Genomic DNA, 27,767 nt, shown 5'->3' with positions numbered 1-27,767 from the left:
TAAATTTCTAAAAAAATAAAAATTATTTCTTTTATTGAACATTTGTCTCTTTTACCTCACTTTTCATCTTTATCTTGTATATTTCTCTTTACATGAGTTCTATTTTGTGATTCAATATATTCCTATTATATTACAAAGTTTATTACATCTTTTTTTGAATTTCTTGTACAATTTCCTATAAAGTCTCCTCGAGTGCATTTCCCCATTGATCTTAAGAGGCAAAAAGCAGGAATTAATGAGTAATAAATCATTTCTTTGAACATGTATTGTGAAACAAATATGCAAAATTACATAATGCTTTTACCAAGAAATTATATAGCCCAGACTATGCACAATTCCTTTACCACGGCTTGAAGACTTGAAACCCAATGTTCACTAAATATTATCTATAGTACGGTATAAGAAAGGCCACTGAAAGAACATTTTTTGTCTTTCGTGAATGGAATTTACATCAAATTCCTCCTTGCATGCTTCAATACTCAAAAAGGATCTTCATACATCGCATAATTTGGACATTATACTAATTCATTTAAATCTCTTTGACCTATAAATTATGATTCAACTTGGCCGCATTGCCAGTGCCCACCATGCATCAAAGAAATCACAAGGTTTATGGGCACTATGAAGAAAAACAATGAAATATCCCTATTTCATTCAAGCTCCTGCCTTTTTCTTTTGATCTCTTAATTGTTTCACATCTTTTGTGAACATTCTTGGGGCAATGGCCATAGCCATAAGTTCTTGAAAAAGTAGCTTACAAGCATATGGAATGTGCACCTGCGAAAATGAAAAAAAAAACTTGTCAGAAGGTGGCATTGCCAAAAACATTATTTTCAACAATTAGAAATTTCTAAAACTAACCTGAACAATGTCGGTTTTGTTCTTGCAGCCTCTACAATCAAAAGAGTTTTTCTTCAAATTTGCAATAGCAATCAAGCCACAGCGCTCACAAACATGGATCCTATATGCATCACTTTGGTCAAAAAGCCTTTCTTTCAGAAAATGAGCAGCTCCATGTGCTATCATACAATCCCGCTCCATCTCTCCAAAACGTAAACCTCCATCACGGGAGCGTCCTTCTGCTGGTTGTCGAGTAAGAATTTGAACAGGTCCACGGCCACGAGAATGGATCTTATCATCCACCATATGCTTTAAACGTTGGTAATATGTAGGACCTAGAAAAATCATTGCACTCAACTTTCTGCCAGTGTGTCCATTATACATTGTCTCGAAACCTCTCATCTGGTATCCACATTTATGAAGTGCCTTGCTGATGCTGTCAACCTAAAATTTGCAATATTTTTCGTTAATCAATTACAGCAGACAAAAATGGCAGTTTGCAGATTCAGTCAACTGGAACACAAGGAATGAACTTACAGTGACATCAGTGAAAGGTGTTGCATCTCCCTCTTTTCCCATGTGAGCAGCAACTTTTCCCATGATACACTCAATAAGTTGGCCGATAGTCATTCGAGAAGGAATAGCATGTGGATTCACTATAATATCAGGCGTAATGCCCTCAACTGTCCAGGGCATGTCCTCCTGAGTATATGTCATACCTACAGTTCCCTTCTGACCATGTCTACTACTGAACTTATCCCCAATTTGTGGTATACGGACAGATCTCATTCTAACTTTAACAAATCGCAAGCCATCCTGATTGGTTGTCAACAGAACCTGAAGGTCAAAGTAAAAGTTATTTACCAATTGCACCCATAACCATCAAACATATTAAAGGAACTTCGCTAAAGTCAAACTTCTGTTACACAGGATTGACCCAGTGGCACACAAATGCAAATAGAGTTTAATTAGACAGGTTTAAAACAGGTCAACTCAGTAGCAACATGGTAACCTTAAAAACAATGTATTTTATTCATTGAAATAGAGAAATCAAACTGATTTTTGTTAATTTCCTGCCTAAACCATCATTAGGGCATTAAATAGAAAAAACACTAGTTACAGTTCTTCAGGAGATGATGATAAGTGATGTTGCTAAGAAAAGATAGCTTCATAATTTAGGTGAAATATAAAAATTTGTATTATTTCTAGGTTTATTTTTTGCTATTATATTTTTCTCAGTGTTGCCGGAAACTCCTCTGTCCTTCCTTGGGCACCTGTATCACCGTATCCAATTTGGAAATATCTCTGATACTGCCCGGATACACGTCAAATATTGTACCCATGTCTGCCTAAAAAAGGTTGATTTTCCAACCATGCCATATACTATGGGATTTGATTTTTTAAAATATTTGACATAAATCTTCCCAAATTTGAATTAAAAAAAACTTTATTAAAGCAATTTTAAAAAGAATGGTTTAAACAAAACCTGCACCAAATAAGAAAGACAAATAAAATGTTTTTCTATTTCAGCAACCCATTTTTTTGGGTTATCTACTAATGTAACTCTACCATCTATACATATTGTGAAGTGTTAAATTAACCTATGAATATTTATGTATCAATATCGCTTTTGAAGTAATGAAGATCTCCTATAATAACTTAAAAACTATGTTAAATATATGTTTATGTTTTATTTATTAGTGTGTCCAGCTGTATCCAGATTGGTGATCTAAAAAAATGGCCATATTGGTACCCAATACCATATCTGTATTTGTATCCGTGTCTGTATCAATTCAACTTTGATTTATTTATTTTTTATTTTAAATTATTACATTAGTTATTATATATTTCTATCAGTCAGATGGGATAACAGAACAGTGCATATCAGCTAGAGGCCACAAAAGAGACCTCCTGTTGGAAATATTGCATCATAGGACACACAAAATAATAATTCAGGAAGTTTATTATAGTTTGTTATATAGGTTATTGTATTACTGGTTACAAACAACTCAATATATTTGAGAAAGTTGTTTTGGGAGTTTCCTATAGTTTGTTGTATTGGTTATTGTATTACTGGTTTTGTTTTGGTAGTTTCCTAAAATGTAAGAAAGTGTGATGGATTTGATTGAAAAAGAACAAGAAATGCATACAAATAATGTGTAGAAAATTTTATGCAAAGCTTCTATAAACTCTCCTCAAATCTCTGCCCTCATATTTCTAAAATGGTACCAGCATGCAGGCTTAATGAAATAGGGTGGTGAGACTACTCTCCAAAGTTCAAACCAATAATGAGAAAAACAAAGTCCATGAATGTGAGCCCGTATGTATTTATATTTCTTTGTTTCTTATGTTTTATAGTCGGAGAAGTCCAAAGAGACATACCAGAGGCCAAAGTTACAAGTGCTTTCTCTTGGAATAGTGTCTAAAGGCCTCCAGCAACCATCTACAATTTACATTCATGGTTTATATCAAGTTTGATGCATGTTTTTCTGGAGGCGTTGAAGTAAACTACACTTGTTGATTGGCAACAAAGTAGAGATTCCTGTCATTTTGTATTCATCTTTGGATCGAACTGATTTTGGTGTGGTGATCATTGCCAGTTCAGAATCCCAGATTACATAAGTGATCGAGGTCATGAAAAAAATGAAGTCATTCAAACCAACCTACGTGTAGGAGAAACACTACTCCTAACTGAAAGTTTATGGAATGCAGGTTTCTTCAAAAGTGAATGTGTAGTGAACCCAATGAACACACAACCATAAAGGATAGTTAGTCTTGTAGAGGTAATTTCTAGTTATTGTTGGTTTAGTGTCTCAAAAGGTCATTTAGTCAAGTTGTATTATTTTATTTAAAATAGCGCTCAAAAGTTTCATGTAGAGAATGTCCAATCTCATGTCATAATGTCAAATTATTAAAATATCTAAATCATTTCAATTGTGATTGGAGTGCACGATTGGTGATACCCAACACTACTCGTAAATTATTTTCATCAAGGGGGTGAGGATACATTTTTTTCCTCACAATTTGATGAAATGAGGCTCAAAAGACAAATTTACTAAGTAGAGATTGATTGGAGGAAAGAGGTAATGGGTGCTGGAGGACATTCAACAACCTCTCATAAGTCACTGGCCACATGGTCGCAAAATTGTTTTATGGCAAAATAACTTGTGCCAAAATGACTAAAGCCAAGATCAACTTCCAAATGCTAGTGGCAATTGTCTCATATCATTTGTGATTAAAATGACTTGGTTCTCTAGTCTTTTATGTTGTGGTTGGATGTGTTTGTCCCAAATGCAGATGTTACCTGTTTGTGGATGGATGTGTTTGTACCCATTGACAAAATGATGCAAGTAATTCAATGATTTTGTCCCCAATCATTATTGTTACTTGTTTGTGAATGATGTGTTTGTCCCTATCCTGGAATGAAAGTATAGTGAGTATAGTGAGGCTACTTCCACTATTACTTGCCACGAGTAGATCAGTATGTACCCACTCAAAGTTTATAATCCAAGTTCCTGATTCTGATTTTGATTCTGATTCAGGTTCTGATTCTAGTATAAGAATTTGGCAAAAAAAATAGCTTGGATTCTGGATACATTTGATATATTATAATATTATAAATTTATAAATACAACATAGATTCATACATGTCCATCATTGGTTCAAAACTTCAAAAATATGTTGTATAATAATAATAAGTTAGAAGTGTGATACTCATAGAATATAAATGATCAAATGAAAATAGAAAACAATTATTTGCCAATAAAATCATAAAATAAAATAATAAACTAAGGCATGTGGAGCCCATTTTAGAGCACCCATAGCAGTGGGACTATATGAGTCCCTGTGGATTCCTCTTGGAATCCACTCGGGTCCACAATTTTTTAAGAAATTTCTCGGTTGAAGAACTTGTTCAAAAATGAACCTTGCTGCATAGGTTAAAACTTAGAAAGTTACTTCACTTGATTTTTAAATGAAATCCAGGTTATATATAATTAAAAGGTGAAAGCCTTAAACCTACACTAAACTTTATTTCTGCCTGTACTCTATATTTCTCTGCCTGAGTGAAAAAATGGACCAAAAGATGAAAAAAAAAATTAAACATTCAGGAAAAGATACAAGGCAGATTGCAATTAATCCCAAGTGTTTTCCTTAATGCTACCGTGATTTTTATCAAATTGGAGAAAAGAAAATTTACACCTGTAACCTACCTGATCAACCATCCCACTTTCACTGTGACGCAAACTGGTGCTCTGATCTCTCTTTGTGTATTTTGATACCTGGCCTGCTGAATCATCTTGTGCTATGGGTGTTGTTTTACCAATAATCACATCCTCTCCTGAGACCCTAGTTCCCTGGCAACATAGTAACCACTGAAATTAGCCCAAAAATTCTGAGCATAGGGTATATCCCAATATAGTATTTCTTAAAGGTAAATTCAGCCCTTCCATGTTCTAGTGTGTACAATATCTGAAGAACATGGTGAAACTTACAGGAGGAGCAAGCCCATCATCATCCAATTTATCATACGAACCATGCCGCATACCCTGTGATTTACGAAGGCAGTATAGAAATGATCATGCCAACACAAAAGAAGGCTTAAACTCAAACAAAGCATGTAACAGAAGAGCATAAACATGTCACCAACCATTGTATTCTCCCTGTTCGGACGGCCAAATTCCTCCTTCACTAGTGTCCCTGCCCTTTTTTCTTCATCTCTACAAACAGAGTAGTGTAACATGGACAGAATAAGAAGAGTTTTCCAATTCCCTTCTGTGGAAAGGACTATAAAAGAACTTTGATTTGGGATGACTTTAAAATTTTAAATCAACCTGTAGGACCGAAAAAACAGTGAACGAAAGAATCCACGATCTATCGAAGACTGATTCATAATAACAGAATCTTCTTGATTGTACCCAGAATAGCAGGAAATTGCAACAATTGCATTCTGGAAAAAAATTGTGCAACATTAAGTAGATTATTAAAGATTAAGAGCTTGTCAAGAACTCAGCAAGTAACTACTAAATAAAAATTATAAATATTTTTTCAAAATCATATGGAAATGAATGATCATCACCAAATATTTCTGTAACACATAAAACCTGTTAAAAAAAAAAATTAAAGAAGCTTACAATTCCAGCTGGCAGCTGCCTGAAGTGCAAATGCTCCATGGCCCTTGTTGTAACCAGGGGCTTCTGTGGATAATAAAGTACATATGCTAAAGTATCCTGCAGAGAAACAAGCAAACAGCAAATGATAACATTAACAGAACACAAGATAGATACTGCAAGAGTTGAAAGCTTTGTTTATGCATTCCTTAATCTAGAAAAACATATGAATACCATTCTTAGCTGGTAATTAGTAACATAAATGCCCATGGCTTGTTTACCCATAGCAGACTGGTATGTATTACGAGGAGACTGCAATACACAACAAAGGATCAAATGCAGCTCAGAATATAACTGACAAATAACCCAAGTGCAAAGCACTCTGCCATAACAAGTACAAACTACTAAAGAACAAAACCTGATTATGATCAGGGAATGGAATGATTGATGCACAAACACCCAAAATCAACGATGGATGAATTTCACAGTGGGTGTATGTATGAGAATAAGCATCTTCTGGGTTAGTTCTTGCATTCACAAGATCCTGCAGAAAAGTTATATATTATGTCCTGAAACTGATTAAGCAAAAGACAGTTGTCAGATTTAAAATATTCAAGAAAAAAGTCTGAAAAGGGGAAAAAAGGACAAACATTGATTGTCATGGAAATCATTGTTGTCTCCTCTTCTTCTGTGTCCACATACTCAATACAACCCTGTGTAATGAGTTCATGCCATCCATCTTCCCGACTCTGTCCAAAAATAATTGATATTACAAATGTGACTTATTATTATGTGCCACATTTTGTTCTGTATCCGGTAAAAGGATAGACATTTATTTACTCACTGACTGTAAATGATCGATGTGTGCTTTCTTTATCTTCAAACGCTGATTCTCCACAACAAATAGAGGTCGACTGCAGCGGCCATAATCAGTATATAGCCTCAACTCCCGAAGACGGATATCTCTAACAACTCCTACTTCTGGGTTGACATCAACCTGGAAAACATACAATAGCATTTAGTACAAACCGTTAATAGCAAAGTTGACTTAAAATGCATTGAAGACCTCTGAAGTATGAATATTGACTAACAAAGGTGTAAACAAAATCAGAAATTCTCAACAAGAACAGCAAATGTGAATGTTGCATGATTTAGACAATTGAAAATACAAATAAATGAAGTTCCCACACTTTATAGGAATCTAAAACATTGTCACACATGTTTTAATTAAAAGTTAAGTTACCGATTTGGATGCAAATTCCGAAGCAGATACAAGATGCGGGGATTTTTTTTTGGATGTGGATGCAGATGCGGGAGGAAACATGTGTGTGTGTGTGTGTGTGTGTGTGTGTGTAATATATCCAAAGAAATGCAAGAAATATACAAAAACAAATCATTTGATAGTATGACTATGATACTTAACCCTTTATCAAAATTCAAGAAATTTCAAAATTCATATGATATATCAATATGTGCTTGTCCAACATTACAGTTTAGTCTTAGACAATAAGTTCAAATAGGTCATGTTCAAGATTCCAACAAAATAAAAACTTAGTTAATGATTGAAGATTCAATCAACTTGCATTAGAGTCTGACTTTGAATCATAGAGATTTGCAAGAAAATCCACATTCTCATCATCATCTCCAACTGCTGAAAGATCATTTGAACCAAACATGGTTCCACTTATGCTAGATGCACCACGTGCCACACTATCATCATCCCCGCACCCAACTGTAATAAGATCATGAAGTGTTGCATCCAAATCCGCACAATCAAGGGCTGCATCCCAAAGTTTTGTTGCCCCTTCCTTGTAATGATCATTCTTATGTGACAAAAGGCGCAATTTGGTGTGGACAAAGAACAAGTCCTCAGCTTTCTTGGAGCCCAACCGGTTGCACTTCATTGAATGGATAAAGGAGTATGTACTCCAATTCCTTTCGGCAGCAAAAGAACTAGCAACCTAGATGGTTGTCACAAAACACACAAATAAAAAGCAAATTAATTTTAAAGAATGTGTGAAACACTAAATTCTAGAATGCAAGTGTAAACAGAAAAGTTTAAAACAAAACAAAATAAAAAACTTACTTGTGATAGGACCTTGATTGCAAGAGGTTGAAGATGCTTGAAAGGTTGACCATACATGTACCACCATGTGATAGCTCCCATTCTATTTTGGTCCTTCAGTGCAAATGGAGAACACTTTAACCTCGAAGCAAACAGCCCAAATTATTCCCTCACTTTTTCATGCATTTCTTCTAGTGGGAAGAGTCTTGTAAGAATTTTGTCGCACCAACAACCTCCTCATCCACAAATGGTGCAACTCTACCTAGCATACCAACTACCTCCTCACTATAGTACCTAGGAGATAAGGCATATGCAAGGAGTGCAATGGGGTAGTCATCTTATTCCAGCAATGGTGGATAATTGCTTGCACTTGTTTGCATAAGGCTTCGCTTTGTGCGGGGTCACTCTCATGTGCTTGCATAGAATGTTGTACCTTCTCAACCATGGTGTCCATGCCATCGTACAAATCCCCCAAGCAAGATGTATCTATATCAGCAAAACGGAGCACAATCATGATGGGCTCGGTGAAATCCAATACATATGCCACACGAGCCCACCCACTCTCATTCAAGATCAAATCCCTGATCCTTTGTGCTCTTTCTGAATTTGAGGCCTTCCATATACCCCATTGATTATCGATGACCATTTGGCCCAATGCATCTTTTATCTTGAGGAGTCATCTCATAACAATTGCATGAGATGCAAAAAAACCTAAGCAAGTTAACAATATGTCAATTGATAATATAATTATAAATATTAATTTTTAACTAAATTACAAATCCATGAAACTTAGTAATTTAAAAAAATCAATTTACCTTTAGCAACTCCAATTTGGAGTATGTTCTAAAAATGGATTGTGACATGTAATGGTTTGTCACAAACATCTATATGTCCTCCCCCTCTTGGTATATTTTCTTCACCCAGTCTATTTGAGTGCCAATTCTCTACACGACCAAGTTAAGGGAGTGAACAGTGCATGGGGTCCAAAAAATTATGCTCATACCGACTCTCAACTAAAGCACTTGCACCCCTGCAATTTTTGGCATTGTCAGTGACCACCTGTACTACATTCTCACTACCCACCATCTCCATGGCCTCGATGAGAATTCTAGAAATGAATTTGGAATCCTTCACTTGCCCCTCACAATCAACAGCCTTCAAAAACACTATCCCTTTGGGGGAAACTACAATCACATTAGTCAGTGGCCAGTTTCTTGTATCCTTCCAACCATCTAACACAATAGTTAGACCTGAAGTTTTCCAAGATTTTTTGATAGGTTGAAAGTTTTTCTCTATATGTGTCTTCTCTTGTCGCAATAGAGTCGTACACACCTTTTCATACCCCGGGCTTGTGTAGTCAGCTGGTGATTCTTTGATTGCTGCCATCATTTCCTTCCAATATGGTGATCTCACCAAGTTGAAAAGAAGCCCATTCGCATAGAGGCAACGTGCAATAGCTTCATCAGCACAGTCTCTTGCCTCCATTTTAAATGTAGTGTGCAATGGGCCTCTTTTGCAGGTTGAAATTCCAACTTCTTCCTCATCCTCTCCTGGCACAGGTACTTGCAAGAATGGGTGTTGGGAGGATGCAATTGGTTAAGTGGATGCATGCATCTTGCTCTTTGAGGATGGACCTCGATAGTAGCTTTTTTTGATCTATTGATCAATGCATCAACAGCTTCTTGTTCTCTTACAAATGGAAGTATTTCTACACTAGTCATCCCAGTACCATTTTTGTCTTTGCACATTCCAAATCCTTTGCCAACAGGGACAATAAAATGAAGCTTCACTTGGGAATATGAGCTATTGAAAGGTTTTCCTTTGTTACTTTGACAATAATTGCACTTCCAATAGTATGAGCCACCTCTTGCAACCTGTGATATCCGTGTTGTATGTCTCCACAAAGGAGAACCTATATCAATTTTGACATTATTAGTCCCTTCCCCTCCCTGGCCCCCCATTGAACTTTGACTAGCACTACCACCGGTATCCATTCTTGCCTAGTTTTTTGCAACCTATTCTATAAGAAAATAAATAAATTTTAATTAGGTCCTAACAACTATGAACACCATGCATACAAGTGGAAATAAGTGAGAAAAACTACTAAAATAGATACCCAAACTTGCTTCTACATATCTTTCAAAAAATATTGAAAATTTTCTTTAAGAACTTGAAAAAATTCATAAAAAACTTTTAAAAAATCATCAGAATAGTCAAGAATGGGATTGAACATTTACCTTGAATGATTTAAACTCCTTTGAGAAAGCTATCTCTCACTCTTCAATCAATCCTCTTCGAAAGTGTTGAACCTGGCTTCACAATGGCAATGCAAACTAGAGACCAAATGAGAAATGGTTGTAGGTGCAAACAAAGTTCCAAAATGAGTTGTGAATGATTCAACATTCACCTTTACGGTCGCTTTAGGGTTTCATAGCCAAAAAAAACCTTAAAAAAGCAATTAAAATATGTGCATAATGGGCAAGTTAAGTTGCTTTTTAGTTTTTTATTAGTTGTTTTGGGCCTTTTGGCCGTTGGGCTCCTGGATGCGTCTGGAAGCCCTTTCGAAGCTAGTCGGAAGCCAGCTGTAGGCTCCTGGATGCATTTGGAAGCCAGGACACTAGCTTCCAAACACATCCAAGAGCCTGCGGCTGGCTTCCAAACGCATTTGAGAGCCTGCGACTGGCCTATCCTGGCTTCTAAACGCATCCAAGAGCCTATGGCTGGCTTCCGGCCAGCTTCTACAGGGCCTTTGGATGTAGGACACTAGCTTCAAAATGTATCCAAGGGCTTGTGGCTAGCTTAGGGCTTCCAAACACATCCGGAATCCGTCCGCTTCAGCTTCCACACCTAGGGGTAGGATGCACGAATCGGTAACTTAGATTAAAAGGTATTTGATAATTTTTTTTCATGCTATGAAAATAAAACAATCTTCTCATATATAAATCTAATATGTTCTAACTATTCAATTTAACAAGTATCTTGTTGAGTTCAAAATGCCAATTCCAAAGAATTTTTAGATGAACTTTCATATGAATAAAACTATATGAAGTTCAAAAATACTAATGCACAATTGGGTCTAAAATTATAAAATAACAACGGACCTGTCTTCTCAGCTGCCTCAGAGTCCTCACTAAAAGCTCGGGATCACGGTGAATGCCAACCCAACAACCATTTACAAATATTTTTGTTGATGTTGGAATTGCTGCTGGAGATATTTCCTAAAATTGCAATATATTTTCTTAGACAAAAAAATTGTGAAGTGTCATCAAATAAAATTGAGGGTCCCAGAACTCGAGAACAATTCAATAAACAGTTTAAAACAAGATTTAATCCACCTCAAAATTCTCTGTGCTCCATTCTTCCAGAAACTCCAGAATTGGATTAGCAGATGAACCAACAGTGATGTAAACCATTAAGGCCAAATTTTTCACTAGCCCACAAGCCTGCAGAGAAGAAATGAGAAAACTCAACCGTCATCTTAAAATAGAAATCCTTGCTGCATCAACCCACAATTATTTTTCGATAACAGTGTAGATATTGTTTTCACCTGTCCTTCAGGAGTTTCTGCAGGACACATCATGCCCCAATGTGAATTATGTAACTGTCTGGGTTTCGCCAGCTTACCTATACAAACAAATTACATTTATATCAAGTCAAATTTCAGAAACACACTGTGCTGTACATGGTCTACCACCCAATCTACAAAATGATATGACGAGTTTGAACAACGTATACTTTCAGTTGAAAATGTACACGTTAAACTATGCATATAATTCTACCTTCACGTCCAATTGGAGAGTTCAACCTTCGTAAATGCGATAGGGTTGACGCAAATGTCAGACGATTCAAAACCTGTATCAACAGTCGAGAAGAGTAACCAGTTAATATTACATGCACAAAAAATTAACATAGAAAAGTGTTACAACAGCAATAGTACCTGTGAAACTCCAGCCCTTGTCCCTGCTGCATTTGCTTGACCCCAGTTTCCAGTAGCTAAGGAGTATTTTAGGCCACTAGAGATTGTTTTTGCTTTAATTGCAAATTGTAGATTCACATCTTTGCCAGAATCAACACACTGCTCATAGTAGCATAAATCAGAAAGCTTCTATAAAATGATTAAATATCTTTAAACAATTTAGAAACAGAGTGCAATTATACAGTAAAGAATAACAAACCTTTTGCAAGTAAGACCTCACATCCCTGGTCAGCTTTCGGAAAAGCTAAACAAGAGGTTAAAAAAAATATTAATAAGACTTCCCTAAGGATCAATCATCAAACAATAAAGCAGATCTTAATAAATTGTATATCATATGGGAGCTCGTCAAGCATGCAGTTTTTAAATCGTAAATGTGACAAACCATTCTAAACAGTCCTCCAAGTAGAGGGCCAGCTAGGTCCAATCTTTTGTTCCCATAATGATCTCTGTCATCCTCTGGTCGACGACCAAGAGCACATAATAAAAGTCGATGGATGATGTATCTAAGAACATATATGAACTGTTAGTTCTCCATTATGCCTCGTGCTCAAATAGGAATTTTTATAACAGAGTAACTAACATCAAGCAAAAGCCATTACCCACCCAAAAAAATAAGCTTTCTTAGTTTCACTATGCTCTCCTACACCAACATGAGGCAGCATTTCCTTCTGAAGAATGTCTTTTGCATACCTGCAAAATCTAATTGTTAGTCAGCTGTACAGGAGCAAGTTCACATTGGAAGTAGATTCCATAGTAAACATTTGTAAGCGAGATTCTTTTAATCAAGAGAGCATAATATTACAAACAAAAGTTTTGAACCAGATGAATATATATATATATATATAACACTAAACAATTTATATGTTCTCGAAAAGACAAATAGTCATCTAGGTGCAGTGAATATATTATTCTAAAAAAGACTCACTTTATACGCTTTTCTCTGGTAACACCAACGGTTGATCCTCGCTTCCCAATATAATCCAAGGCAACCTATTAAAAACATAAAAGTAATAATAAATACAGATTCTGTAGAAGTACCAAACTATTCATTAGTAGAAGTATCCCATCTTAATATAGTCTAACGGCTTACCACATCACTAGCCAGATCTTATATATATATATATATATAGCAATTCCCATTTACATGGATGTTGCCACATTTGCTTGGTTGCAATAGAATCTTACATTCCTCAAACGTTAGAGGCTAGAGCACATGATTATAGTAAAAGATTCAAAATTAACTTCAACTACCTTCGTTTGCAAAGATGGAACACATGAATACAATTGACAACATTGACATAGACAAGTAAAGAAGCATTCAGAAATAACTAAAAAACACCTGCTGGTTCTGAATTACAAATGCCTCCTCTAACGATGGTCTCAACAACTCCATCATCGTAGCATCACTGAAGTCGTAGCATATATGCTCGAGAATATCTTTGTCAGCAACAAACCCAAGGGCTCTGAAAACAATAATAATTGGAATGTCCGAACGAATATAAGGCAATGTTGCTCGGATAAACTGCCCAGATGAACCCTGGTTGGCAAAATAACGATAGGAAAAACACATAAGAAATACTAAATTAAAAAAGGATCAAAGATCTATATTAAACATTGAAAGATTGTTGAGAAGATGTTCTAAAATTCCAAAATGTCATGAGAATCCCCCATAGTAATTTATCAATAAGTTGCTCGTTAGAATAATATATTCCTACATAAGTTTTTGTAGCTTGCCAATAGTGTGGATCTTACATGGAAATGATTTTTTAGTTTTGATTTTCAGCATAATCAGTCAACACACTTTTTCCTTAAATGCGATCAACTATAATATCCCTCACCAAGAGAATTATACAAGTTCAAAGAAATGCTACAATATAGGCAAATTCCTGTTATCTATCCAACAACTCATAAACCATATTGACAACAACCGAACCATGAATTTGAAAGAGAAGTAATGACCTGTAAGCGAGCTAATCAAAACTCACCCCTTTGGCACTTGCTCTTGAGAGCATGCGCACAAACATGCTACTTGGTGGTCTGTTTTGTGCTTCAGCCATAGACCTCACCTCGGCAACATAGGAAAATTTATTTGGTTGACGTTTCTTAAAAACATAGACATGATTTGTGCTCATTTTTTCTTGAGCAATTAGAACCTTTTCACTGCCATTTATTATGAAGTATCCACCTTGGTCATATGGACACTCCCCAAGCTCATGGAGATCCTTTTCATTTGTTGGAGATAATGTGCAATATGCAGAACGCAGCATTATTGGTACCTGAAATGAGACATGAACAAATAAGCATTACCATATAACAAGTGCAAAATTCAAAAGAAGATTCTCCAGTGTCTCAAAAAAAAGGAAAAATATAGCTCGGGAAATTATACCTTCCCAATAAACACTTTTGTAAGATCTTGTTTTTCTGCTAGCTCTTCACAGTCAAGTCCTTTTCTGAAAACACGTTTAGTAACATCAACATATAGTGGGGCTGAGTAGGTCAAATTCCTTAAACGAGCTGCTTTGGGAAATAATGTAGCTGTTTCCCCATCAGATTCTGTCATCATAGGTTTGCTCAGATATATCTGACCAAAGCTTATCTTAAAAACAGTCTGCAAAAGAACACATGAAAAATGACCTTTAATCCTTGCTTGCCTGAAAAAGGCAAGGTAAAAATGAAAGTGAAAAAGGAAGACAACCTATGTTAGACCCTTTACGAGTCACATTAGTTTGACAATTGGCAGAAAACAAGCATTGCAAAAAGGGATAGCTAGGTTTCAATTTCACTCAAAAACTTGGTTGCATATCTATAAACGTTGTAGAAAATGAGGATATTGCAAAGGATATTTTAGAATGTCATAAATTTAAATTGTAACATGACTTTTACAGCTGTAGCTTTCTGACCAACATACATGACTTCTTCAATCAAGTCTTCCCGAAATTAGTTAACCCTGTATTGATATCTCATAAATGACATCAGAAAATGTCCATTCATTGGAAAGTTGGAAACCATATAAATTGGTAAATCTCAAATTGATAGCTTACAATTGGACATCACAAAAATGGCATTCATTGGACAATATGTTGGCATTCCTTGCAAAACAAGAAGAAATGACATCAAAGGTTTCTGCAAATTGGAAGAAAGGTTTTTGTCAACATGCCTCCTGACTACTGAGACTTCTGCTGTTTTGATTATTGAGCCCTATATGGTATATGGTTTTCATAAATAATAGTTTGATTATATTGATGCCCAAGGATGTACATCTAGTTTCCATTTCCTACGTATCATGGAACAGTGGTTCCGATATTGTAAGAGGAAGAAATAATGATTTACATTCTTATCTTGAGTAATGTAGTTTGATTATTGCATGTGTGTGTGTGTGTGTGTTGATATAAAATAATTACAGATTCACTAACTTTTTCTTGACAAAGTGGTTACAAGAATTGCTCACCCTCCAAGGGCAGGGGGAAGAAAGTGGCATCGGGAAATTGGGGTGGAAACATGGTTATGAACGTAAGCTACCTAGATTCCAAAACTAGTAAGTACTGACTAGGTCCAAGATAGTGCAAACCAAGAGGTATAGGTATTGGCTAGGATCCCAGTTGATCTTGTGAAGTCAGTGAGTTGTATTGTTAGTTAATCCGAGTTCAATAGGAGCTTGTGAATTGATCTTTTGCTCTTATGATGCTTTAAGTAATAACTTTGGTGTTATATATGTATGTACTTATATATCTGTAATATATAAATATATACCTGTATATGTGTCTATATAGACATAATCATGGAGACATGGTTCGTAACTACATAGATATATATAGCATGGATACTTGCATCCGTACTTGTGGATCGGGTACCCAATATTGGTACACATTCCCATTCCCAAGTACTCAATAGGTACTCAGGAAAGCATCATAGCTAAGGACCTTGATTAAGATTTCTGATTTTTGTTTTCAGTTTTATACACTCAGGAGAGCATCATAGCAAACTTTAGCACTGTTCTTGTTTAAGATTTCTCTGATTGATGTATTATTTTCAGTTTCAGATTTATGCATCTAAACATCTAGCATATAGTATTACAAAATGAGAGATTACTCAGGAGAGCATCATAGCAAACTTTAGCAATGTTCTTGTTTTGAAAACTCATTTTCATGACTCATATTTTTAGTTTTTCTCTAAAATATTAAATTAGATTTTTTTTAAATTGATATACCCAACTACCCCCTCCCTAATTTTGAAAAATAGTCATACCTGTACCCTAAGTACCCAAGTGCCCTGTCCCCGTGCAACCTTGATAAATTTGTATTTATATGTATCAAAAATATTACATATACAATATATATGTATAGGGGTAAATGGTCATACATATATTATTTTATATAAATATAAATATATAATAATTTTATGCAAAACCTTTTGATAATATTACTTCAATAAATTCAACTCCTTAATTCTAATGGGAAATTGAGTTCTATTCAAAACTTAAGTAAAATTCAAATTTGAAAAAGAGTCATCTTATTAGCCACACCGTGGCCTAAAAGCACAAAGAACTGAAGTAATATATTGAATCAAAGTTCATTCGGTATCTTTTCAGTCATATAAGATTTTATCCTTAGCCACAATAGAGAATGGAAATTAAGCTCCCAATAACCACATCATAAAGCAGCTGGTGGAGATGAATGAATTGCATATATAATTATATCTCACTTGATACTCCATTTTTTTCCTTCCCTGAATACCTATCCTTAGCCACAATGACTAACGGCAGGTATATAGGAACCAATCGATGTTTTAAGAAGAAGTTTTGCTTGAAAATGAAATGAAATGCATTGAAATTAAGCTAAAGGAACAAAACTGGCTTTGGAAATTACAATTTAGATTGTATAAGCAGTGAGATGAAAGGAGACATTCATTCTGATTATAACAGCAGTGCTGAAAAACGCATCTCAACATTGCAATTTTTCCAGATAATTCTGAAAATGCAGCTGGCTGTTATCTACATGTCAGTGTCTTGGGAAAGGTAAAGTTAGTTGTCAAAAGACACTCTGTCCATAGAAGGGCCATTTTGAGAGATTAAATGACACGTTTCATGACAACTATATGGATCAAAAATAGGGAATAAAGCTTTGGGTGTGAGACTATTATTAACCTGGTTCATGCCTATTTTGGGCAACACAAGTGAAGGATGTGCAACACCTGTGAAGGAGGTTTAGCACATGTTATTGTAAAACCACAAGTGATTTCCAAGTTGTGAGAAGCCTATAAAATGAGGACTTGGGGAGGGTTTGAACATTGAGTTTTGTTTGCAAGATTGGCTGCTAGAAGGATGCTAGTGAAGTTCCTCCAAGATCGTGTTGAGGTAATGTTCTTGTAAGAACTTGCATTGCAAATGTGTTGTAATCTCATGTTGCTTTGATAATAAATTATATGAGTTTTAGAGTGGGGTTTTCCTCCCGTAAGAGTTTCCCCGCAATAATCATTGTGTCACATATTTATTGTTACTTTGTTTATGCTCTTGTCTCTTGTAATCCCTGTAATAGTTAAGTTGAAATTTGCATATTTGTCTTCTCAAGATTAGCACACAAAGCTCTGCACACATTTGCTTCCTTACAAGTGGCATCAGACCCAAACCAGTTTTGGTTCTATTTGTTGGATACAGGGTTTTTTGAGCTAATCAACGTTTGAGTGGGTACTTGTCTAGAGTATTTCATTTTTTGTACTATAGGATATTAAAATTTGGCAAGCATGCAAGGGAAGATTGATACAGACAAGTTTTTGACACAAATTTTTAATGTGGAAGTTGACGATGGAAGGTTTATTGATTGATCGAGATCTATGAGAAGCAGTGGATGAAAACGTCTAGAGGCCTGCAAATCCAACTTCAGCTACACAGTTTGATGTAATGGATAGAAAAGCTAAAGGTCTCATTAGATTGTATCTTGTAGACTCAATTTTAATTAATGTCCATGAAGATTCTATTTTGCAAAAGCTTTGGAAGAAGCTAAGTGAGATATATCAAGCAAAATCACTTGTGAATAAGGTTTTCTTGAGGAAGGTGTTGTGCTCCTTGAGAATGGAAGAAGGTGAACGAATATCTAAGCATATGGAAAATTTTAATATGTTGGCCACTCAGTTGACCTCAGTAGTGTTAATAATGGATGAAGAAGAAACATGCCAAATCTTGCTATGTTCATTGCCAACTCATAGGACAGCCTTGTTATGGCCATAAGGAGGAGTAGTAGGAAGACGAAGATGCCTTTATTGCAGCCTTGGCCAACCGTGTAGGTGACAATGCATGATTGATAGAACCTGGTGCACCTTTCCACGTGACTCTTAATAGAAACATGTTTAGTAAGTATGAAAACTTTGATGGTGGTAAGGTGTATTTGGGTGAAAACTCATTTCTCGATATTGTCGGTCATGGAAGTATTCATGTGAAATTTCCTAATGGTAGAATTAGACAATTTGATGGTGTCTTGCATATACCAAAACTAGCAAGAAATATGCTAGTTGTTAGAAAGATTATAACAAAGGCTACTATATAGGAAAAGGAGAGGGCTTCTTTTTCAGTAGATGGTCATGGTTGTTGGGTACCCAAGGCTGCTCTATCTAGTGAATCAAAGTTGCCTATAGAGAAGATGATGTTATAGCACTAAAAACTCGGTCATATAGGTGAGAAGGGTCTACGAACCTTGTAAAATAAGAATCTAGTTAACGAGTTGAATGATTTCACTCTTGACTTAGATCTTTTTGAGCTTGTATCGATGGTAAACAAAACCACATCTAGTTTTTACTCGAATTCTCATATGTCTTCATGTGTTTTGGATCTAATCTATTCGGGTGTATTTGATCTAGTTGATGTTCCTTCTATTGGTAGATTAGTTTATTATGTTTCTTTTTCAGCAGATGGTCATGGTTGTTGGGTACCCAAGGGTGATCTATCTAGTGAATCAGAGTTACCTACAAATAAGAAGATGTTATAGCATCAAAAACTCGGCCATATAGGTGAGAAGGGTCTACAAACCTTGTAAAATAAGAATTTGGTTAACGAGTTGAATGATTTCACTCTTGAGTTCGATTTTTTTGAGCATTGTATCGATGGTAAACAAAACCACATCCAATTTTTACTCGAATTCTCATATGTCTTCATGTGTTTTGGATCTAATCTATTCGGGTGTATTTGATCTAGTTGATGTTCCTTCTATCGGTAGATTAGTTTATCATGTTTCTTCCATTGATGATTTCAGTACAAGAACATGGGTTTATTTTCTTAAGAACAAAGCTTAAGTTTTTAGTAATTTCAAAAAATTTAAAGCAATGGTTGAATTGCAATCTAGAAAGAAGATAAAATGTTCAAGAATAGCTAATGGCAGTGAATATTGTTCCAATGATTTTGATATATTTTGAAAAGATTTTGGTATTAAGAGACAAGACAACTCTATAATCTCCACAACAAAATGGAGTTGCAAAAAGAAATTACAGGACCTTGATGGAGAAGGCTAGGAGTATGTTGAGTGGTGCTAGACTGGAACAAAAGTTCTCAATTGGAGTTGTAGACACTGCTTGCTACCTATCAAATAGGACTCCAACTTCAGCTTGTTGATAAGATGTCGATGGAAGCATGGTCCAGCCACACGCATTCACTTAGACATCTAAGAGTTTTTGCTTGTGAGACATATGCTCATGTGCCAAAAGTAGACAAAATTGAATAACAAATTTGTTAAATGTATATTCATCAGATACATTTATAGTGTGAAAGGATACAAGCTTTGAGATCTTGTTGCACAAAAGGCATTTTATTCAAAAAGCATTATTTTTTGAGAAACTAAGTCTCCTATTTAAGTGCAGCCAGAACAAGTGGAAGAAAAGAAATATGTGATTCAACTGCCTGCTACATTTGAGAAAGTAAAATCAAGACCCTTAAAAAGACAAGAACTGGAGGAGAGCTCGACGAGTTCAAAATTAGTGAAGGTAGAAACTTTGGTGAATGTTGTTGATTCATTGACTAGGCATGTGAGTACAGAGAAGCTCATATGATGTTTGGAGTTTATGGGCCTCTCGATCCCTAGTAGTTAAGTCCATGATAGTGTAGATCCCCTGACTCTTGCAAGGTATTAAACAAGTGGAAGAATGTTGAGAAATATGTGTTTCAACCTTGCAATTTTTTCAAATAATTCCAAAAATTAGGAATTATCTACAAATCAGTGCCTTGGAAAAAGTAAAGTTAGTTGTCAAAAGATGTCTTGTCCATAGTACAATAGTTTAGATGACAATAGTTAGTTAAAGTTTGGAAAGCCGTTTTTAGAGATTAGATCACACAATTCATGAGAATTGTAAGGGTCAAAAATAGGAGATAAGAAAGACTATTTTTAATCAAGCTCATGCCTATGTTAAGCAACACAAGTCAAGGATGTGAAACATGTGTCAAGGAGGTTTTGCACATGGTATTGTAAAACTACAAGTGCTTCGCAAGTTGTGAGAAGCCTATAAAATGAGGGATTAAGGAGGAGTTTGAGCATTGATTTGTGTTTGCAGGATCAGGTGCTAGATGGATGCTAGTGAAGTCCCTCCAAGATTGTGTTGAGGTGATACTCTTGTAAGAACTTGCATTGCAAATGTGTTGTAATCTTTTGTTGATCTTGGTGATACTCATTTTTTGTTGTAAACACTTGAGAATACAAGTTAAAGGAGCCAGTTACCAAGTACTATAATCCCCAGAACAGGAAACTAGAATATGACATCATGGTAAGAGAATCTGATGCAAAATTATTCAATTAAAGGATACATAACAGCAACCAAAACGATAAAGGATCGTGATAGAATAGATTAATTAATCATGCTGGTTTTATTAGCAAGTACATCATTATTATAGTAAACAAATAAAAATCTTCTATTGATTACATTCTTCAATCCGAGAGTAACATTGGGTGAAGAATTAGAAGGCATGTTTAACATGTTGCATAATGATAAGTCCATGGCCAAGATAAACCATAGCATGTGCTAGTGTTAAACAGTTCACAAGGCTCTGGATACATCCCTAGTAAGGTGTCATAATAAGTTAGCAGCAGCTACAAGGTGTGACTAAGGCTTGTAGGACCTTACACCATTTCAAGAAAGGCTTGTCCATAACCATTTTTGCATCCCTTGTGAAGGACTAGACCCACTTCATGTAGGAAGTGAAGCAAAAGGGATCAGTAAGAGACTCATAGTTGGGTGGTAAAACGCCCCAGTAATACTTTCTCTCCCATATTGCATTGTGGAACATAAAGAAAGACAAATGAAATCCATGTTACTAGTTATGCTCAGTAAGGTCTCTTTTCTCTTACTTCATATCTTTCTATATCAAGTTAATGATAAAAATAAAGCATTTTGGGAATCTTCATAGAATTATATGATTTCAATTTAACACAATTTAATTATGTAAGAATAATTCAGAAATAGCATGCTAGTTTGAATTTGTTTTGCAAGATCATTTTTACTTATATAAGTTAGGTGAGGCTATTTTGCATAGACTTTAAGCTTATTACAGTTTTTAAAGTTTTATACAAAGATGAATCAGATTTCTTCTGTTTGGTCAAATCTCTGATCTATTGGAGAATAATATTACAGATTTTATACTATGAAAATATAGCTTAATTGGAGAAATTTGATCTAATATTGCAGGTGTACTCGTGCATCCTAGAACATATTAATTAAGACAAGAATTACATGATGATACACAAGATCTTTCACTAGCGGAAATACATTTGTACAGGCCAACAAAGAGCTGTTCATAGGCCAATAGAAAGTGCTCTTACATTCTTACTTAACCATTGAGTTAGCATTTTTCTTACGGGGAGGTCCCAATGAATATAATGCGATGGTCAGCTAGAAACTCACACCTAACTTATCATTGCCATCTCCCACATAATAAATATGTACTTTTCTGAGTCACATATGGGGACATCTCCTAGTGTCTCCCTGAGGTATTGCTTAAAATTTGGGAAAGTCAGAAATCCCTATTTAGTTTCGTAACATCACTTTTTGTCCTGTGCTACTAACTGTTTACAGAGTTTAAAGAACAAAGGAAGCTGGTAATAGATGTAGTTTTCTGATTAAAACTAAATTTACAGCATGTCTTATAGCAGAGATTTTTCATAGCAAAGGCCAGAGAACAGAAGTAACCACAAGCATAGTTCCCAGTCTCAGACTTGGAGAGTACTCAGCAAGCCCAAAATTCTCAACTCAGCAAATACTTGACAAAAACTCAGCAATTTAGAAAGTACTAAAATATAAAATCTCTTTAGCAACATATTATTTTTTTTATAAAATTCAATTAAAAAATGTATTAAATTAAAAATTGACAACTCAAAAGAGAAAATGCCTAGTTTCATACCCAAAATGACATGTGAAAATGTATTTTAACCAGCATTTGACTGCATGAACATTTTTACTTGTGGTTTTTTGCGTCTATGAAATTGCAAGACTTAAACTTACGAAATATTGTCCAGCAAAAAAATAGAGTGCTCTGAGAGTTTGCAAAATATGACCACAAGTATTAATATGATTATGAATAAAAAAGCCTTATTGAATACATGAAATGGATATGAGAAATTGATTGAAGAAAGAAAGAATCGGACAAAGGGATTTCAATGAAAAGGAATAAATAAGTATTATATGTTAGCAGCTTGTGTTATAAAAACTGGGGAATAGCCTGATTTTCAATTGCAAATTCCAAGTAAAGATCGGAGCTACACGAAAGAATTCCTCTAGTCATCAGCTACTGGAAAAAGCTTTCAAAATTAATCAACTGTTGCACAACAATACAAAGAAAGTAGAAGCATAATGTACAATGATGTGTAAGAGGAATAACTATTTTGGATATTTCAGAGTATATATTCTTTAATACCATGGAATAAAGCTCTTTCACCATGAATATTATTAAGGCAAGTTTAATTAATTTGATCTCCTTCGAGAATCATTTTAATCAGCTTTTTTCAACGCATCTTTTCACCCATCAATACCATACGTGTATATATTATGCATTAGTGTTCAATGTTTCTGTATTAGCATAAAAAAAATTATTCAAAAATCTGAAAGGAATTTTTTCCTGATATACATGCGTATATCATGTATTTTGGCATTTTATAGACCCCCAAAATAAGGTAATTTTTCAAACGTGTTTATTATGCTTATTTGTAAACTTTATATATTATAAAGTGCTTAAACTGTGATTTTACCAAGTTTATGCTATAATAAGAGTACAAATCACATTCCCACTCAGGGGATTCCAAGGGTTGATCCTTCTGATGGGGATGCAGAGTTGGGTAATGCTTAAGGTAAGCTAGGAGAGAGATGGGTTAAACTGCAGTTCGACGGAGCACCTAAAGGCAACCCGGGAAAGAGTGGAGCAGGATGTGTTATCCTAGACCCAGACAGACATTAACATTCTATCAATTGGTGCAAAATCTCTCCTGGATGGCACCAATAATGTAGCCGAATGCTCCACTGCCATCTTCAGACTTCATGTGGCAATGCATAAAGGCTACAAAAAAATCCATCTGCAAGGCCATTCACAAGTTGTAATAAATGGGATTGTGAAAGCAAAAATGGATCATGGTTTTTGGATAAGCATGTTAGATGCATCAGGAAGCTTTTGGAAAGCTTTGATGAATTTGTTGGATCTCACACACTGCGTATAGGGAACCAATTCACGGATAAGTTGGCAAATGTAGGGGTTAGATTGGTGGGCAATTTAGAGATGGTGAATGACTTCCCCCAATTACCCTTGCAATCCTTTGATTATTTGGGATGAACTTGTCATGATGCCAAGTACGATGCATAACATTTAATGGTGAATGGCTATGGTGGGGCATGTGAGTCACTTGGCTAGAAATGTATGACGGAGGTTCAAGTACCAAGCACTCATGACTTCGGGTGGAGAGCCTGCACAAGACTCTAGATGCAGGGTATGCTTTAAAAGAAGCAAGGCTGGAAATTTTTCGGCACAATTAGGAGTAGGCATTGTAGAGGTGTGAAAGATGGAAGCAAATTTTTATTTGGAAACCCCAAAGAAGAAGCAAACACCTGGTTTTCGCATAGAGATAATGTCTCACAGGTTTGGGGAGGTGTTCAAGTTTGTTTTTCTGGTGACTAGACTGTTAGATAAGGAGTTCATTGAAGGAGACTTCCGCCCACAAACAAATGTGGATATCTCTTCGGTGTTCTGTGCATGGGCATTTTTGTTGTCCCGAGATAAAGTAGAAGCCTTGCGTCTGGTGGAAGTCTGCATTAAGCCGGAGTGGTGATTGGGTGTTGGGAAATGGCTGAACATGGCGGAAATTAGGGTTGAGATTTACACAACTGAAGGACAGTGATGTCATGTGGAAGGAGCTCAAGAAGGCTTTCGGCCTTTCATGGTATTTGGCACTTCAACTCCAACTCTGGAGCTAGTTGGAGCTGCCTACACGGCGTGGATGGAGCTGTTGGTTTTTGTGAATCAGTGGGAGGCCGATCAGAGGAGGCTAGCAGAGGAGAGTAAGCGCAAACGCAAACATACTCCCAGAAAAGTTCATGAATGCAACACAGGAGAGATTCTGGAGAGGTGTCGAGGCATGTGCTTGGACGGAAGGAATTGATGACTGTTGGTGAGATCATTCTTAATGAATCCCGTGAGCAGATGATGGCCAAGTGGGATTTCAAATACGATGTGGAGGTGTCTGTGTCTGGGCTGCATGCCCATTATGCATAATAGGGCTATGCATGTTCCCATGCCTTTGTGTAGTGTAGGTTGTTGATGTGTCATGGGTTTGTTGTTTGGTGGCAGCAGTGTTTGGGGTATGCTCAGGAAATACAGGCTTATGGCCTTGTTTTGACAGTTGTAAACTTCTGTTTTAATTTCAATAAAATATTATCACTTATTTGAAAAAAGAGTACAAATCACACATGAATTCCGTTGTTATGGTAAAAAAAACTCTAAAACTACTTCAATACATTGTGATGCAATATGAGAAAGCTGTCTTCGTTTTAGAAAAATGGTGTACACGTTCTTAAAAACACTTAATATATTGCAGATTTAATAATTTTCACAATTGGTAGTTTCTTGCCTGTGAGATCTGATTGCTTTATGTGTAGGTAGATTTTGCTTTCAAGATTCGGTCATAATTTTCATATTTTGTATCCTAACATGGCATAACAATCACTAAGAATAAAAACTATTCAGGGAAGGTGACATTTTAGATTTATGCTTGTCTATTCTTTTGGTAATGAATTGTTAGTGGACTGATGGTTTGGAACAAACAGTTCTGTATCTTTGTCTTTGTTAAAATTCATAAATTGAGTAAACAAAGTTGATATAGTTGGGATTTCTTCCAATATAGAGATTTGAAGCTGAAAACCCAAGCTCCTTTAATGTTTTCCAGTTAAACTAAATGTGAGGTTTTGACCTAAATGGTATTCAGAATCTTCACTATAGATTGGAGCCAATTTGGCCAGAACTAGACAGCCAGTAGCATGTCTCATTGTAAATTTAAGGTACAACTGACAAGTTTTCGCTGAAGTATGTTTTAGACAGGAAACTTTAATATAAATTAATAATTTCTTAATTTAAGATAGATTACAACTTATTTCTAATAAAAGTTGAAAGAATAACAAGAATGGGTTTTAAGAAAAGAAGTTACGTTGAATGGGACAACCTCAAAACTAGTGTAAATAAGAACAGAAAATATTTTTTTAAAGAAAATAAATTATTTTTCAAGACTGTTCAACTCAGTTTTTTGTTCAAGTATATAGGATAGGAACAGCTTTGATATATTGACTGGAAACATATCTGCTACAATAATGTGTGATGGTCATTGTATAATAAGGCCTAATACATTGATTCCAACCTTCAACAATAATTCACAAAGTCTCTAAGAATTTTCATTAAGTTTTCTGTTTGCCCCACCCAAAGGGGAGGAGAACAAAGGGGCCAATTGTGGACAAAATTGCACAAGAGATATCCCACAGAACTAGCACGTGAGCTTGTAAGGAAGTCCATAATCCACAATGGAACAAAGGAATTGATAAAGTAAATTAGTAAACTATTTAAAGTTTGTAAATATTCTCTCTGTCTCTCTTCACCGGTGGTGTGTTTGTACTTCGTAGCATTGCTTTGCACCATTTCTCTGCTCAGGGACAGTCATTTCTCATGGCTAGCTTTGGGGCTGGTAACGCACAGGACCTATTATTCAAAGTCATAATTTATGACAGGCATCTGAATCTTATCTTTGATTGTTCTGATTCGCTTCTCTCAATTATGGTTAAGCATATTTTGGATCCTTGTGGGAATGTTCTGATTCGCTTCTCTCAATTTTGGAAGATATTCTGCATAACCTTGAGGGTGTTCTGGATCCTGTGTTGTTTAGTTGGTTACAGAAATTCCCGGTAACAAAGCGGTTTCATCCCTTCTGCTTCTGTAGGAAGCATCTATTGATTGAACGGGATTAAGGAGGAAACTCTGAAGTGCGCTTGCAGAGGTGAGGTGAATGTTCCACCAGTTGTAGTAGCCTAAAGATTTCATTGTTGATCTGAAACTAGTTGTCAAACATTTGCTTGTCCTTCATAACAAAGGCCAACAGTGCATACACTGCCTTCCCTCATAGATCGAGTGCAGCATTGTTCAGCCAAGAGTAACGAAATCATCCATGGGGCTGAATTGAAGAACTCACGATCGCCTAGGCTCTTCGGCAATGCAAGAAAGAGGCTTTGGCTGTGATGATGACCAAGCATGGTCTGAGTGGGACTTCGGGTGCACCAGCGATGTTGGTGGTTGTGGAATTGCTTAGCCCTGAGTTTTGGTGCTTGTCTTTCATTTGGTTGGGGTTTCTGTATTTTGTAATATTTTTTTCTCTTTCGTCGTGGCTTATACATGTAGCTTTGTTTGTCTGCTATCATCTCGGCAGTTCGACCGTTATTTTACTTGTTCGTAGGATTTATGCTCCGTATTCCCTCAGTGAAGCCCTCAATAGAAACCTTATTTGATTCAAAAATTACAGCACTTAACTGTCTAAAAAATTAATAACTGTGTTCCTGGCTCACAAAGCGCCACAATGATTTCCTAACCACTCGACACATTTTCGTTTAGATTTTGAGAGACTGGAAGTGGAGTGGACAAAGAAAGGTTTCAGAAGAAAAAAGGGAATAAATTCTGGTCGAATTTCCGATGTATGCTCATCAATCTTCGACATTAAATTAAAAGAAGTCAATAGGGCGTACAGCCACTACCATTACAGAACGCAAAAAAGTAATGCAACGCTGATCTCCCCAAAAAAGGGTAAAAGCAAATGGGGCACATCACCTCAGTGAAGTCGGCTTGTCTGCCAGGGTTATGTTGTGATTCAGGTTTAATCTCGATGTCTGCCGACTCGTCCACGATTTCTTGCATCGTGTTTTGTATGAATTCGTCGAAGGAGTCGAGCTGCTGGCGCACCAGGCCCTTCTCATCGAAGTAGGCACTGATCACAACCCACGCGTCCTCTTGGGTTATGTCCTCCCTCCCATCGTCCACTATCTGTTCAATCTCCTCACCTCCGTCTACATCCTCCTCCTCGTTCACACTGCAACTGTTGTATCCATACTCCTCGTCCTCCATGGCATAAATGTTTAAGTTTTAATGGCGTTCAAAAACTCTTTGTTCAGCCTTGCGCTTGTTCTTCCTGTTCTTGGCGAACTCGATTGTGCGATTGGAAACACGGCGGAAGGATTCGAGAGGTTTATAAGAGGAATTTCGCTGCCACTTATAAGCCTTCCACAGTTCTTCGCCGAC

The 27,767-nt window shown here is 36.0% G+C and overlaps 1 protein-coding gene across 1 annotated transcript; it reads right to left on the bottom strand.

Moving 5' to 3' along the window:
- Nucleotides 1-232: 232 nt before the first annotated feature.
- LOC149539843 (DNA-directed RNA polymerase II subunit RPB2-like) lies at nt 233-27,767 on the bottom strand. The gene is made up of 25 exons (XM_089801025.1): nt 27,300-27,767; nt 14,376-14,597; nt 13,975-14,265; nt 13,329-13,526; nt 12,915-12,979; nt 12,593-12,679; nt 12,372-12,492; nt 12,189-12,233; nt 11,951-12,088; nt 11,793-11,865; nt 11,561-11,637; nt 11,349-11,456; nt 11,115-11,231; nt 6,793-6,945; nt 6,599-6,697; nt 6,367-6,492; nt 6,183-6,260; nt 5,973-6,068; nt 5,673-5,788; nt 5,489-5,558; nt 5,334-5,387; nt 5,052-5,195; nt 1,378-1,677; nt 862-1,284; nt 233-777 (listed from the first exon to the last, which is right to left on the bottom strand). Exons 1-25 carry the CDS (start codon nt 27,591-27,593, stop codon nt 655-657), a joined length of 3,618 nt encoding a protein of 1,205 aa, XP_089657151.1. The 5' UTR covers nt 27,594-27,767; the 3' UTR covers nt 233-654.

Source organism: Cupressus sempervirens, chromosome 9, assembly GCF_028749045.1.
Source record: "Cupressus sempervirens isolate cs-2001-9-10 chromosome 9, ASM2874904v1, whole genome shotgun sequence".
Classification (NCBI taxonomy): Eukaryota; Viridiplantae; Streptophyta; class Pinopsida; order Cupressales; family Cupressaceae; genus Cupressus; species Cupressus sempervirens.
This window is presented reverse-complemented; position numbering and strand designations above follow the sequence as displayed.